At 43.6% G+C, this 12,860-nt stretch overlaps 1 protein-coding gene across 1 annotated transcript in view; it reads right to left on the bottom strand.

Annotated features, from left to right (window-relative positions):
* Nucleotides 1–469: 469 nt before the first annotated feature.
* The window catches only part of ELOVL7 (ELOVL fatty acid elongase 7), a 100,212-nt gene continuing 87,821 nt past the window's right edge, over nt 470–12,860 (bottom strand). The window contains exons 4-6 of the mRNA XM_063962881.1: nt 11,839–11,944; nt 6,181–6,317; nt 470–1,183 (exon numbers count right to left, since the gene is read on the bottom strand). Coding sequence (XP_063818951.1) covers nt 938–1,183; nt 6,181–6,317; nt 11,839–11,944 — 489 coding nt within the window. The 3' untranslated portion in view covers nt 470–937. The remainder of the gene's footprint in view (nt 1,184–6,180; nt 6,318–11,838; nt 11,945–12,860) is intronic.

Genomic DNA, 12,860 nt, shown 5'->3' on the forward strand with positions numbered 1-12,860 from the left:
AGTGTGAAGGACACGTTGACTGTTACATGCATATCGGACATTTTATCTATACGATGTATTGAGTGACGCTACACAGAAATGTATAGCAGGAACACATGCAAGACATTACAATAGAATATACATGCATACTGTAGCTTAGCAACAATCAGTGGCAGAAGTACTTTCACTTCCAGAGGGCAGCCACTTAAGGACCTGGAGGTGAGCTGCACCCTGCAATGCTAAGTTACTATGGCAAAACTCAGTATGCAATCAGAAGCTCCAATTGGGGATTCACCAGACACGCTCCGGACCCGCTTATGCTCAGACAGCCAAGAGCAGATCAAGCCCGGAAGGATAGAGCAGCATTTCTCAGCCCTCCATGGGCTCAGCAATTCAGTATTCAAGCCTTGGTCCCAATGATGATGATCAAATATAAAAAAACAAAAAGGGACTGTATATTACAACATTGAGAAACAATGACTGAATAAACCAGGGAGCTCAAATTTTTATTTTAGCACAATTTGTATAAATTGGACAGTTGTGTGAGTTCGTGTAATGTGTCTCATAGTGAGTTGCAGCTATTCATTCCAGTTGAGGTCTCCAGCATTTTTAGAACATTGTTTTGTTTCGGTTAATTAGGATTTTCAAAGCAAATTATACTTTTCATATATAACCATGTCTGCAACAGGACAAATAGCTGAGCTTCATGAGTGACAGATAAATAATTTATGTACTGTACATTTGTTGAAAAAAGCTAAACAAAAACTGTATACTTGCAACCACATAGAATCCCAAATAAGTTATAGTAAAAATAGGTCTCTCTTCTTGTTGGGAACAAAAAAGTAAAAAAAAACTATTACAGTTATTGCTGATCAGTGTATGCTTGACTGTCAAGTAATTCACAATACCATCGGTTGGTACAGCTTTTTTTTTTTTTCTCTCTCTTCTCTTTTCAAGGTCAATGGTGTTTGTCCTTTACGCTTCCATTCTGATGAGCCTTTCCATTCTGATGAGCCTTTCCATTCTGGTAAGCTTTCGGAAGCCTCTGCCCTTTGACATAAGCATGGAACCAGAAATTGAGGAAAAGGATTAAGAAAACGAGCCCATACGACAAAATGACATACAAGAAGACCGGGAACTGATACGGACAATCTTTCATGAAGAAGAATTGACCGATATGAAATGTGACCATCAGAAATTGAGTCTAGGGAAAGAAAGAAAAAAAATAAGAATAATAATTTATGAAATATATACTTGTTTGTCGAAATAAGCTAATCAGTTACTCTGCATACAACTTTAAAGTGTACGATTTTATATTACACAACATCCTGGTTATAGACACCACCCTCACCTACTGATAGAGATATATAATGGGGATGTAGTTATGTGACCGGCGGTCACAGTACCGACGACTACATCCCACCCCCCTCACAATCCTGACAGTTGGCATGCCGACTAACAGGGACTATTCCCACTTGTGGGTGTCCACGACACCCATAGAGAGGGAATAAAACCTGTAGCAAGCAAAGTCCACCACCGATTCCACAAGGGGCTTTGTTGCGCTTGCCGCCGCCAGCCATTTCACTACCAGGATTCCGCCACCGGTATTGTGATCGGCGGTCTCCTAACTACCGGTCACACATACCCAACCCAACAAATAATGTTCTATTATTTTACACAAAAGTACATATACGTGTAGTGACTACATTCAGGGCCACCATCTGAGGTGTAGCAGAGTATGGGTCATGGACTACCCAGGGGGCCCTTCCTGACTGCCGATGGTAACGGAACCAAACACTGCCAGGGAAGGTGAAGCTGTATCCCGAAGATTGGTTATGCCCCCTGTAGCATGTTAAGCATACATTGTATTTGCAATAGGGGGTGGCCACTGCCTTATAGGTCACGCTTTATAATGCCACCCTTACAATATTGCCAGTTTTTGGCCTATGTTTTAAACCAATGGTATAGAGCGGACATGGTGTTGTGCTATAAAATCAGAAAGTATAACACACATCAAAACATTCCACTGGAGCAGAAAGTATTGCATTGAATGGCGCATCTTGGTATAGAATAGCTCTATTTAAAGCTAATAGTCTAAGTTATTTATAAATTGGAGTCTGTAACCGGACAGAATCAATTTAAGATTATTCACAGCAATTCTCTGGTGTTACTTGACTTTTTTTTATTTTTTTATTTATTTTTTTAAGCATTTTATTTTAGGATTCAGTTATGCAATAAGCTTTGATCTGGTTATTCAGAATATTAGAGCTTTGCAAAACTTTCTGCATTCTTATAGGGGAGATGTATCAAACTTCGGAGAGAGATAAAGCACCAATCAGCTGCCTTTTTTCAAACTCAGCCTGTAACATGGCAGCTAGAAGCCGACTGGCTGGTACTTTATCTCTCTCCAAGTTTGATACATCTCCTCTTATATCAAAATTGGTAAATCGTGCATACCAGACTTAGGGGTCTATGTACTGAAACTTAGGGGGAGATGTACTACTAAGCAGTGAAAAGCATGGAGTAGTGAGCCAGTGGAGAAGCTGCCCATGGCAACCAATCAGCATTGAAGCAACACTTATAATTTGCATATTATAAAATTATACAGAGCAGCTGATTGTTTGCCATGGGCATCTTCTCCACTGGCTCACTTCTCCACTCTTTTCACTGCTTAGTACATTTCCACCGTTAGGGGTCTATTTACTGAGCCATGGATGGAAATAAAATGGACGGCGATAAAGTACCAACCATCCAGCTCCTGTCATTTTTCAAACACAGCCTGTAACATAGCAGTTAGGAGCTGATTGACTAGTACTTCATCTCCTTCCCCGACCCCCTTTTCTTTGCTAATAAAGTTTAATAAAGTGAACACTCAAATCATTAAATGAGTTTAACACTGCATAAGAGAAGGAGTTCATTTTAAAAGGCCATTAAGCTTTTACTGGGGCAAATGTATTAAGCCTGGAGAAAAATTATAGTTAGGAGCTGATTGACTGGTACTTTATCTCCAGCGACTTTATCTCCATCCAAGTCTTAGTAAATAAACCCCTAAGGGGTCCATTTACTAAGCCTTGGACGGAGATAAAGTCCCAGCCAACCAGCTCCTAAATGTCATTTTTCAAAACCAGCGTGTGACATGTCAGTTAGAAGTTAATTGGCTGGTACTTTATCTCCATTCAAGGCTTAGTAAATAGACCCCTTAGAGACTGTAGGCTCCAATGGGGCAGAGACCGATCTGAATAAAAAAAATTCTCTGTACAGAGCTATGTACATTGGTGGGTGCTTTAGAAATAATAATATTCTTTCCACTCCACACACATTTATTATCAGTTATTTGCTGTTCCTGATTTTTCCACTCTAGACTGCGGACATATAGGTATATGCAATTGCGGTCGAATTCCCGAAAATTTCAAAAAAACGGGACATTTTCGCCCCCCCCCCCCCCCCCCCAAAAAAAAAAAAAAAAAAAAAACTACGGCAATGCAATTCAGTACTTTTCGTCAAAAAAAACGGACTTTCCAAATTCGACTTTTTGAAATTCGACATTTCTGCTATGGTACAAATGCGGCATTTCGACAAAAGTATATTCAATTGAAGATTGTAAATTCGACAACAGTGCTTTTAAACAGTAAATTCGTCATTTTCAATCCGCCTCACTTTGCTGGCGGAATCTAATAAAAATTTTAAAAACATGTTTTTTTTGTGCGTTTTTTTTTATTGGTAATAGCATATCTATTTATATTAGAAGGGATTAGGTACTTGGTTTGTCTATTTAGGAGGCACAAGTATTTGTAAATTTATTTTTTATTTTTATGGAATGGGTTAAAAAAATCAGGAAAAAAAATGCGTGGGGTCCCCCCTCCTAAGCATAACCAGCCTCGGGCTCTTTGATTCGGTCCTGGTTGTAAAAATACGGGGGGGGGAAAATGACAGGAAATCCCCCGTATTTTTAGAACCAGCACCGGGCTCTGCGTCCGGTCCTGGTGCCAAAAATACGGGGTACAAAAAGTGTAGGGGTCCCCCGTATTTTTGGAACCAGCACCGGGCTCCACTAGCTGGGGAGATAATGCCACAGCTGGGGGACACTTTGATATCGGTCCCTGCGGCCGTGCCATTAAAACCCCAACTAGTCACCCCTGGCCGGGGTACCCTGGAGGAGTAGGGACCCCTTCAATCAAGGGGTTCCCCCCCCCCTCCAGCCACCCAAGGGCCAGTGGTGAAGCCCGAGGCTGTCCCCCCCCATCCATGAGCTGCGGATGGGAGGCTGATAGCCTTTTGTCAAATGAAAGAATATTGTTTTTTGCAGCAGAACTACAAGTCCCAGCAAGCCTCCCCCGCAAGCCGGTACTTGGAGAACCACAAGTACCAGCATGCGGGGGGGAAACGGGCCCGCTGGTACCTGTAGTTCTACTGCAAAAAAAATACCCAAATAAAAACAGGACACGCACACCTTGAAAGTACAACTTTATTACATACATGTCGACACACACATACTTTCCTATCTTGACACGACGTTCGGTCCACTTGTCCAAGTAGAATCCACAGGGTGTACCTGAAAATAAAATTATACTCACCTAAATCCAGTGTCCAGTGATATTTGTAATCTACGTACTTGGCAAAATAAAAAAACGCATTTACCCGATCCACACGGACTGAAAGGGGTCCCATGTTTACACATGGGACCCCTTTCCCCGAATGCTGAGACCCCCTATGACTCCTATCACAGAAGGTCCCTTCAGCCAATCAGGGAGCGCCACGTCCTGGCACTCTCTTGATTCCCTATGCGCGTCTGAGCTGGCAGACAGCGCATCGCACAGCACCTCCATTAGTTTCAATGGTGGGAACTTTGCAGTCAGCGGTGAGGTCACCCGCGGTCAGCCGCTGAACGCAAAGTTCCCACCATTGAAGATAATGGAGGGGGCTGTGCGATGCGCGTCTGACAGCTCCGACGCGCATACAGCCAATCAGGAGAGTGCCACGACGTGGCGCTCCCTGATTGGCTGAAGGGACCTTCTGTGACAGCAGTCACGGGGGGTCTCTGCATTCGGGGAAAGGGGTCCCATGTGTAAACATGGGACCCCTTTCAGTCCGTGTGGATCGGTTAAATGCGTTTTGTTTTGCCAAGTACGTGAATTACAAATATCACTGGACACTGGATTTAGGAGAGTATTAAGTTTATTTTCAGGTACCCCGGATTCGTCAACATTGGAGACGTGGCAGTCGGCGTGTCAACATAGGTATGTATGTGTCGGCATGTGTGAAATAAAGTTGTATTTTCACGGTGTGCGTGTCCTGTTTTTATTTGGGTATTTTTTTTGCAGAAGAACTACAGGTAACAGCGGGCCCGTTTCCCCCCCGCATGCTGGTACTTGTGGTTCTCCAAGTACCAGCTTGCAGGGAGGCTTGCTGGGACTTGTAGTTCTTCTGCAAAAAACAATATTCTTTATTTTGTCACCTGGCTATCAGCCCCCCATCCGCAGCCCTTGGATGGGGGGGGGGGGGGGGGGGGGGCGGACGACGACGACAGCTTCAGGCTCCACCCCTGGCCCTTGGGTGGCTGGGGGGGACCCCTTGATTGAAGGGGTCCCCACTCCTCCAGGGTCCCCCGGTCAGGGGTGACTAGTTGGGTATCTAATGCCACGGCCGCAGGGAGCGGTATAAAAGTGTCCCCCGGCTGTGGCATTATCTGTCCAGCTAGCGGAGCCCGGTGCTGGTGTGAAAAATACGGGGGACCCCTACTCTTTTTGTCCCCCGTATTTTTTGCACCAGGACCAGGCGCAGAGCCCGGTGCTGGTTGTTAAAATACGGGGGATCCCCTGTCATTTTCCCCCCCGTATTTTGGCAACCAGGACCGGCTCAAAGAGCCCGAGGCTGGTTATGCTTAGGAGGGGGGACCCCACGCAAATTTTTTTAGTGTTTTTTACATTTTTAAAAATCGAATCAGAATCTGTCAATTGGCCCGTGTTTCGACAGCGGGACTGTCGAATCCGTTTTTTATTGAATGTGTCGAATTCCGGCACCCGCCGGCCGGAAATTCGACGGTCGAATTGTGTCGAATTAAAAAACGGGCGAAAAATTGCCGCAATTCGCCCAGAATTGCATATACCCCATAATCTGCCATTGTAATCTCAGCACAGCTAATACACACAGAACTGTATCCACCAAATGACAGCATGGAGACATGGGAAGGATTATACACACCAGTTGTATAGTAGTCATGTACTTTTTCCACCACAGGTACTTCTGGTATTCAGGGCCAAGTGCCGACAGCCCATAATAGGTGTACATTATCACATGCACTATAGAGTTCACCAATGCATGGAATGTGCCCAAACCACCTGGACGGGAGGAGACACACAGAAACTCGTTACACAGTGCATAGTACAAGATAAAGCAAAGTCATCATGAGTTGAAGAGTGACAAGTTACTAGGATACAATTACATTGCAGAAAAGAGAGCAATGTCTGTAGATACTGTTACACCTGTCCAATGTATAATCACAATTCACCCAAGGCCATGTAATATTTAATTGTATTACTGAGCCATCCTCTCATCCCAAGTAAACTTCTCTAGAACTGAATATCTGCACCACTAATGGGGCAAGTGTGGTCCCCCAATAGTGGTGGGCCTCAGAGACCAGCCTCACCCACTTTCCATCATCTAGCAAAGTCTAGTACATCAGACTATTATGACACACTGTGAGGAAGATGTATCAAACCATGGAGAGAGATAAAGAGGAGCAGATTCCCATAGCAATCAATTAGCCTCCAACTGTGATTTTTATAGACACTGCTAGATAAAAATGATCGCTACAGACGTCTTGTACTTTTACAACCCTCAAGAAATTGAGAATACACTGTAAAGCACTTACCTTTTTCTGTAGGAGCCAACAGATAATATATCTGTGGTTCACCTCACTAAGCAAATCCATCAGCTCTTTCAGGTCAGCTGTCCTAAGCTGTTAGCACAATTCAGAATGAATATTGACACCTGGAGTGGCTGTTATATCTCTTCTTAGATTAGCTTGATCAATGCCGTCAAAGTGAATTTGCTGCCATGGCTCTTCTATTTATTCCAAACCCTACTGATTAGAGTTCCCCCTTATATTTACAACACATCACTACACACTTTATTTGGTCAAAAAAAAAAAAAAGCACCAGGGTGTGACGGGACATCTTGCAAAGACTTCTGATCTTATTTTATAGTGGCCAGACTTGCCCAGTGCATGTTATGGACCCATTCTAAATCTGAGAGGGTGTGGGTGACGATTGAGTCAAATATTCTAAAACTACATTTGATTTCCTCTGTAATGACTCCCCCTGTCTGACCCGACCTAACCTTAATTCTCCAGGGCACGGGCACTATGGGGCTTATCTCCTCTCTTAGCTGCTCTCTGCAGGGGGTCTCACATTCTCACACACGGGGGGTCAGGGGGACCTGGGGGTCGCCACGGTGGTGGTGTTGGGCTCCTACTATTCATACCAACTCATACCACCAGAACCATCCCTTACATTCTCTACATTTGAGGTCCATGCCATATGCCTCTTCCAACCTGTTCATCTTCGAGTAGCTGTCATTTACCACCCCCATGGCATGCCCTCCAAATTCCTTGACAACTTTGCTTCCTGGCTTCCTCACTTCCTCTCTTCTGACATTCCCTCAATTAGCCTAGGTGATTTCAACATCCCTATCGATAACCCCACAAAATCACCTGCCTCTAAACTGCTTAACCTAACCTCTTCTCTTGGTCTCTCCCAGTGGAACTCCTCCTCCTCCCATGTGAGTGGAAGCTCACTGAATCTGGTTTTTACTCACCGCTGTGATCTTTCTGATTTATCTAACTCCCTGTTCCCCCTCTCTGACCATCACCTGCTCACTTTTAACCTCTCTCGGCTTCTTTATCTTTACCACCCAAGACTACCATCACTAAGTGTAACATTGAAACTATTGACACCACTCCCCTATCTTCCCTGTTTGACTCACTTCTCTCTCCTATTCTCTCTTTCCTGCCCTGAACAAGCTACTTCCCTTTACAATGCATCCCTTACCTCTGCTCTTGACTCTGTCGCCCCACCAACCACTATTCACCCTCGCAGATCGACACCTCAACCCTGGCACACCAAATGCACCAGATATCTGCAAAAATGCTCACTTACCGCTGAGCAACAGTGGAGGAAATCATGCAATAAGGCCGACTTCCTCCACTACAAATTTATGCTCTCATCCTACTTTGCTGCCCTTACCCTCTCTAAACAATCTTACTCCAAATACCTCCTCTCCTCCCAATCCTCAAACCCCAGGCGCCTCTTTGCCACTGTCAACTCGCTCCTCTGCCCACCCCCGTCTCAACTCCCCTCTTCACTTTCTGCTCTTGACTTTGCCACCTACTTCACATCCAAAATGGACTCCATTCGTCAGGACATAACATCCCACCAGAACCTGAGCAAACCCCCTCCTCCATTTCTAAACCCCCCCCCCCTCTCTTTCCCTCCTAGCAACTCTGACATCTTTCTTCCCTGTATATGGAGAGGAAGTCATGGTACTCATCCAGTCCTCACCCCCCTCTACTTGACCCTATTCCCTCCCGCCTTCTCTCTTCTGCCTGTCCCCATCTTGCCCATCTACTCAATATTTCACTTTAATCAGGCACTGTCCCTTCTGCCTTCAAGCATGCACTTGACTTCACTATTCTTAAAAAACCTACCCGTGATCAAACCAATATCTTTCCAGCTACCAACCCATCTCTCTTCTCCCTTTCGCCTCCAAACTCCTTGAGCGTATTGTCTACAACCACCTCATTGTCTTTCTTTCCACTCACTGCTTGACCCTTTCCAGTCTGGTTTCCATCCTCAGCACTTCACTGAAACTGCCCTCACAAAAGTCTGCAATGACCTCCTTGCTGCTAAATCCAGGGGCCACTACTCTCTGCTTATTCTCCTTGACCTCTCTGCTGCTTTTGACACTGTAGACCACCCTCTCCTCCTGCAAATCCTTTACTCTCTTGGTTTGCGTGACACTGTTCTCTCCTGGCTGTCCTCCTACACTTCTGACCGTTCCTTCTCTGTCTCCTCTCATGACTCCACCTCCCCCCTCCACTTACTCTACCAGTAGGTGTCCCCCAAGGTTCTGTTCTTGGGCCTCTCCTTTTCTCTCTCTACACATCCTCATTAGGTGAGCTCATTAGCTGTTTCGACTTAAAATATCATCTCTACGCTGATTATACTCATAACTACCTTTCCTCCCCTGACCTCTCCCCTGCTCTCCTCACTCGTATCTCCAACTGTCTCTCTGCTATCTCCTCCTGGATGTCCCAGCGCTTTCTTAAACTTAAACTTGCCTAAGACTGAGCTGATCATCTTCCCTCCCTCCCGCATAACCTCACCTCCCACAATCTCATTATCCATTGATGGCACAGCTATCTCCTCTAGCCTCCAAGTGCGATGTCTTGGAGTGATCCTCGACTCCTCCCCCCTCCTTCAAATCACACATTCAGTACCTCTCAAAAACATCTCCAGGATCAGACCCTCTCTCACCCAGGATGCTATTAAGACCCTCATCCACTCACAGGTCATCTCCAGATTAAACTACTGCAATCTGGCCTCCCTCAAAAATGCCTCTCTCCATTTCAATCTATCCTCAATGCTGCTGACCATCTCATCTTCCTCACCAAATGTACTATATCCACATCCTCTCTTGCAGGACCTTCACTGGCTACCCTTCCCAGTCAGATCCAATTCAAGCTTCTCACACTCACCTACAAAGCCCTCACCCACTCTTCTCCCTCTTACATCTCTGACCTTATCTCTTTACATTCCTACCCACCCTCTTCGCTCTGCTAATGCATGCTGTCTCTCCTGCCAACTGATTACCTCTTCCCACTCCTACCTACGAGATTTTGCACGTGCTGCTCCCTACAGTATCTCTGGAATGCTTTACCTCTCCACAAAACTTCAAACGGGCTCTCAAGACCCACTTCTTCACCAAACCCAGCCAACTCTCCTCCTAACCCTCTTGTCTATGCTCACGTCTACCCCTTCTGTGTCAATCCGGTCTGTTAGCCCCTCACCTTTTAGATTGTAAGCTTGCAAGAGCAGGGACTTCTTTCCTCATGTGCCTTTCCTTTTCTTACTTACACTATCTTCTACTCCATACTCCCTTTGATGGCACCTAACCCCGGGTTTTCTATACCTGTCCTATACTGTCTTGTACTGTAAGTGCTGTTTTCTTGTTTGCTCATTTGATTATGTACTGGGTGCTGCAGATCCCTTGTGGCGCCATATAAATAAAGGATAATAATAATAATAATAATAATAATAATAAACTCCGCTATGTATGCAGAACTTACACATCCTTGTCTTGAGACCATTGATCCGCCTGAGGTGGCTTGGGGGGCTGATCTGGGAGAAACCTTAGATACTGAAGACTGAAGACATATATGCCAATGTGGCATTACTTCTATTTTTGTATGCATTAAAGAGAATGCTTACAAGATGTTTTATAGATGATACTATGCTACTATGTTCCATCCAGACTGAGATGTCAGGGTGCATTCTATTCAATCTTATGCTGGAGATGCAGATCAGACATTGGAACATTTTTGCATACATGGTAGAGCTGCCTGAAGCGGATTTCCTTGTGGAAGGCAATTAGGACCCTTGCTAGTAATATAATAGACTTACCTATCCCTTTTACGCTCAAATATTTTCTTTTTCTGGCATGCCTCCCTGATGCCACTCGCCACTCACTTAGAAGCTGCTTGTAAAGAAACAAACGTCCCGGCTGTGGCGGAGACCATTGCTAAAGTTTGGCAAAGACATTCTGTGGAATACTTGACTAGTATTCTATGGAACTCGTCCAAAAGCTTTATTAAAAAACATGGAAGCCACAGACCTCCCATTTTCATGTTTTCCCAATATTTAATTTATATCCTATAATAGCCTCCCTCTTAATTTTGTATGTGGATGAACTATCGCCACCCCCAGTTTCTAATCAACTACAGGTTGAGTATCCCTTATCCAAAATCCCAACATTTTTGGGTCCCCTACTGAGATAATGACATACATATTATATATATATATATATATATATATATATATATATATATATATATATATATATATATATATAGAGATATATATATATATATATATATATATAGAGATATATATATATATATATATATATATATAGAGATATATATATATATATATATATATATAGAGATATATATATATAGAGATATATATATATATATATATATATATATATATATATATATATAATATGTATGTCATTATCTCAGTAGGGGACCCAAAAATGTTGGGATTTTGGATAAGGGATACTCAACCTCTACTATGTAAATAAATCCAGCTGAGTCAAACCCCCCTCTCCTCCTCACCCCTTTTTTTCCCCCTCTCTCTATAGGCAGCCACCCCACTTGCCCTACTTTTTTTTTTCCTTCCAGTATTCTTATACTTTTTTCTTTTCTACTCTCCAATATATACTATAAAATTGGATGAGACTACTATACAATGTAAACATGAACAGTTGCTGTTCCTTATAGGCTTACAGTATGGTTTTTATATGTTATTATTGTGTGTTATTGTCTATGGACCTCTGCGCAGGATTAGTTCTTATTGTCTCTCATTCATTAAAGAAATAAATAAAAAAAATGTATAAAAAAAAAAAAGATAGCTAGAAGCGGATTGGTGGAGATGAGCAACCTCCCACTTTCTCTCTTCAAGGTTTGACACATCTCCCCTTGTGCAATACAGCAGGACATTTTCCAGTTTCACAGATCTGCACAGCGGGAATGAAGGCACACAAAAGGTCTCACAAGAAAGACACAGTAATAGTTACCTGCAGCAAACTTAACTCCAAACCACCAAGTCCACGGCATGATGGAGTGGTGATACACATGGAGAAAGGTGATCTGACTGTTCTTCTTACGTACAACAAAAAAGATCTGTAAAAGGAAGACACTTATTTTATTATTACTCGCATCAGTGATTATTATTGGTCATACAAGCAAATAGGATGGCTTAGGTTTACTGTAACACAACATAATTCAAAGAACTGTCTCCGTTCTCTTGGCTAGCACACGTTTTAGGTGCCGTACAAGCTGCAGTGACTTGTGGTGTCCTACACATGCACTGGGCAGGAGGAACGGAGGAAACTCTTCAGTAGCAATTATTGTCAGGTATGTACTTGTTGTGTTAAACACAGCTGCAAACTGAAATGGTGCAATTTGTGTGAAACAACTACAAGGCATGAAAACCTTTTGTCTAATTTCCGCTCTAGTCATTTATGCAAATTTGATGCATTGTTATATATAGAGTATGTTTTTAGGTTGTATATAAATAGCACAGGCTCTGGAAATTAGCAAGTAAAGCGCAGGAGAGAAAATAGGATTTTAATACCTACCGGTAAATCCTTTTCTCTTAGTCCGTAGAGAATGCTGGGGACTCCAAAAGGACCATGGGGTATAGATGGGATCCGCAGGAGACATGGGCACACTATAAGACTTTGAATGGGTGTGAACTGGCTCCTTCCGCTATGCCCCTCCTCCAGACTCCAGTTAAGAGAACTGTGCCCAGGGAGACGGACATTCCGAGGAAAGAATTTATTGTTTAAACACTGTGAGTGTCATACCAGCTCACACCTCGAACATGCCGCAGAACGTGGCATTCAAATGAACACCAGCCGATGGCATGAAAAATATACATTTTCGGTCAGCATATTGCTGTAACACAGCCTGTGTGTAAACATGACCAATAATAGCATACCGCATGCCATGGTATGAATAACTTCAGCAACAGACTTGACTGAAAAGAAACACCACCGGAGTGTAACCACCAATAGCTGCAGATACAATACGCACT

The sequence above is a fragment of the Pseudophryne corroboree genome, chromosome 1 (genome assembly GCF_028390025.1).
Source record: "Pseudophryne corroboree isolate aPseCor3 chromosome 1, aPseCor3.hap2, whole genome shotgun sequence".
Classification (NCBI taxonomy): domain Eukaryota; kingdom Metazoa; phylum Chordata; class Amphibia; order Anura; family Myobatrachidae; genus Pseudophryne; species Pseudophryne corroboree.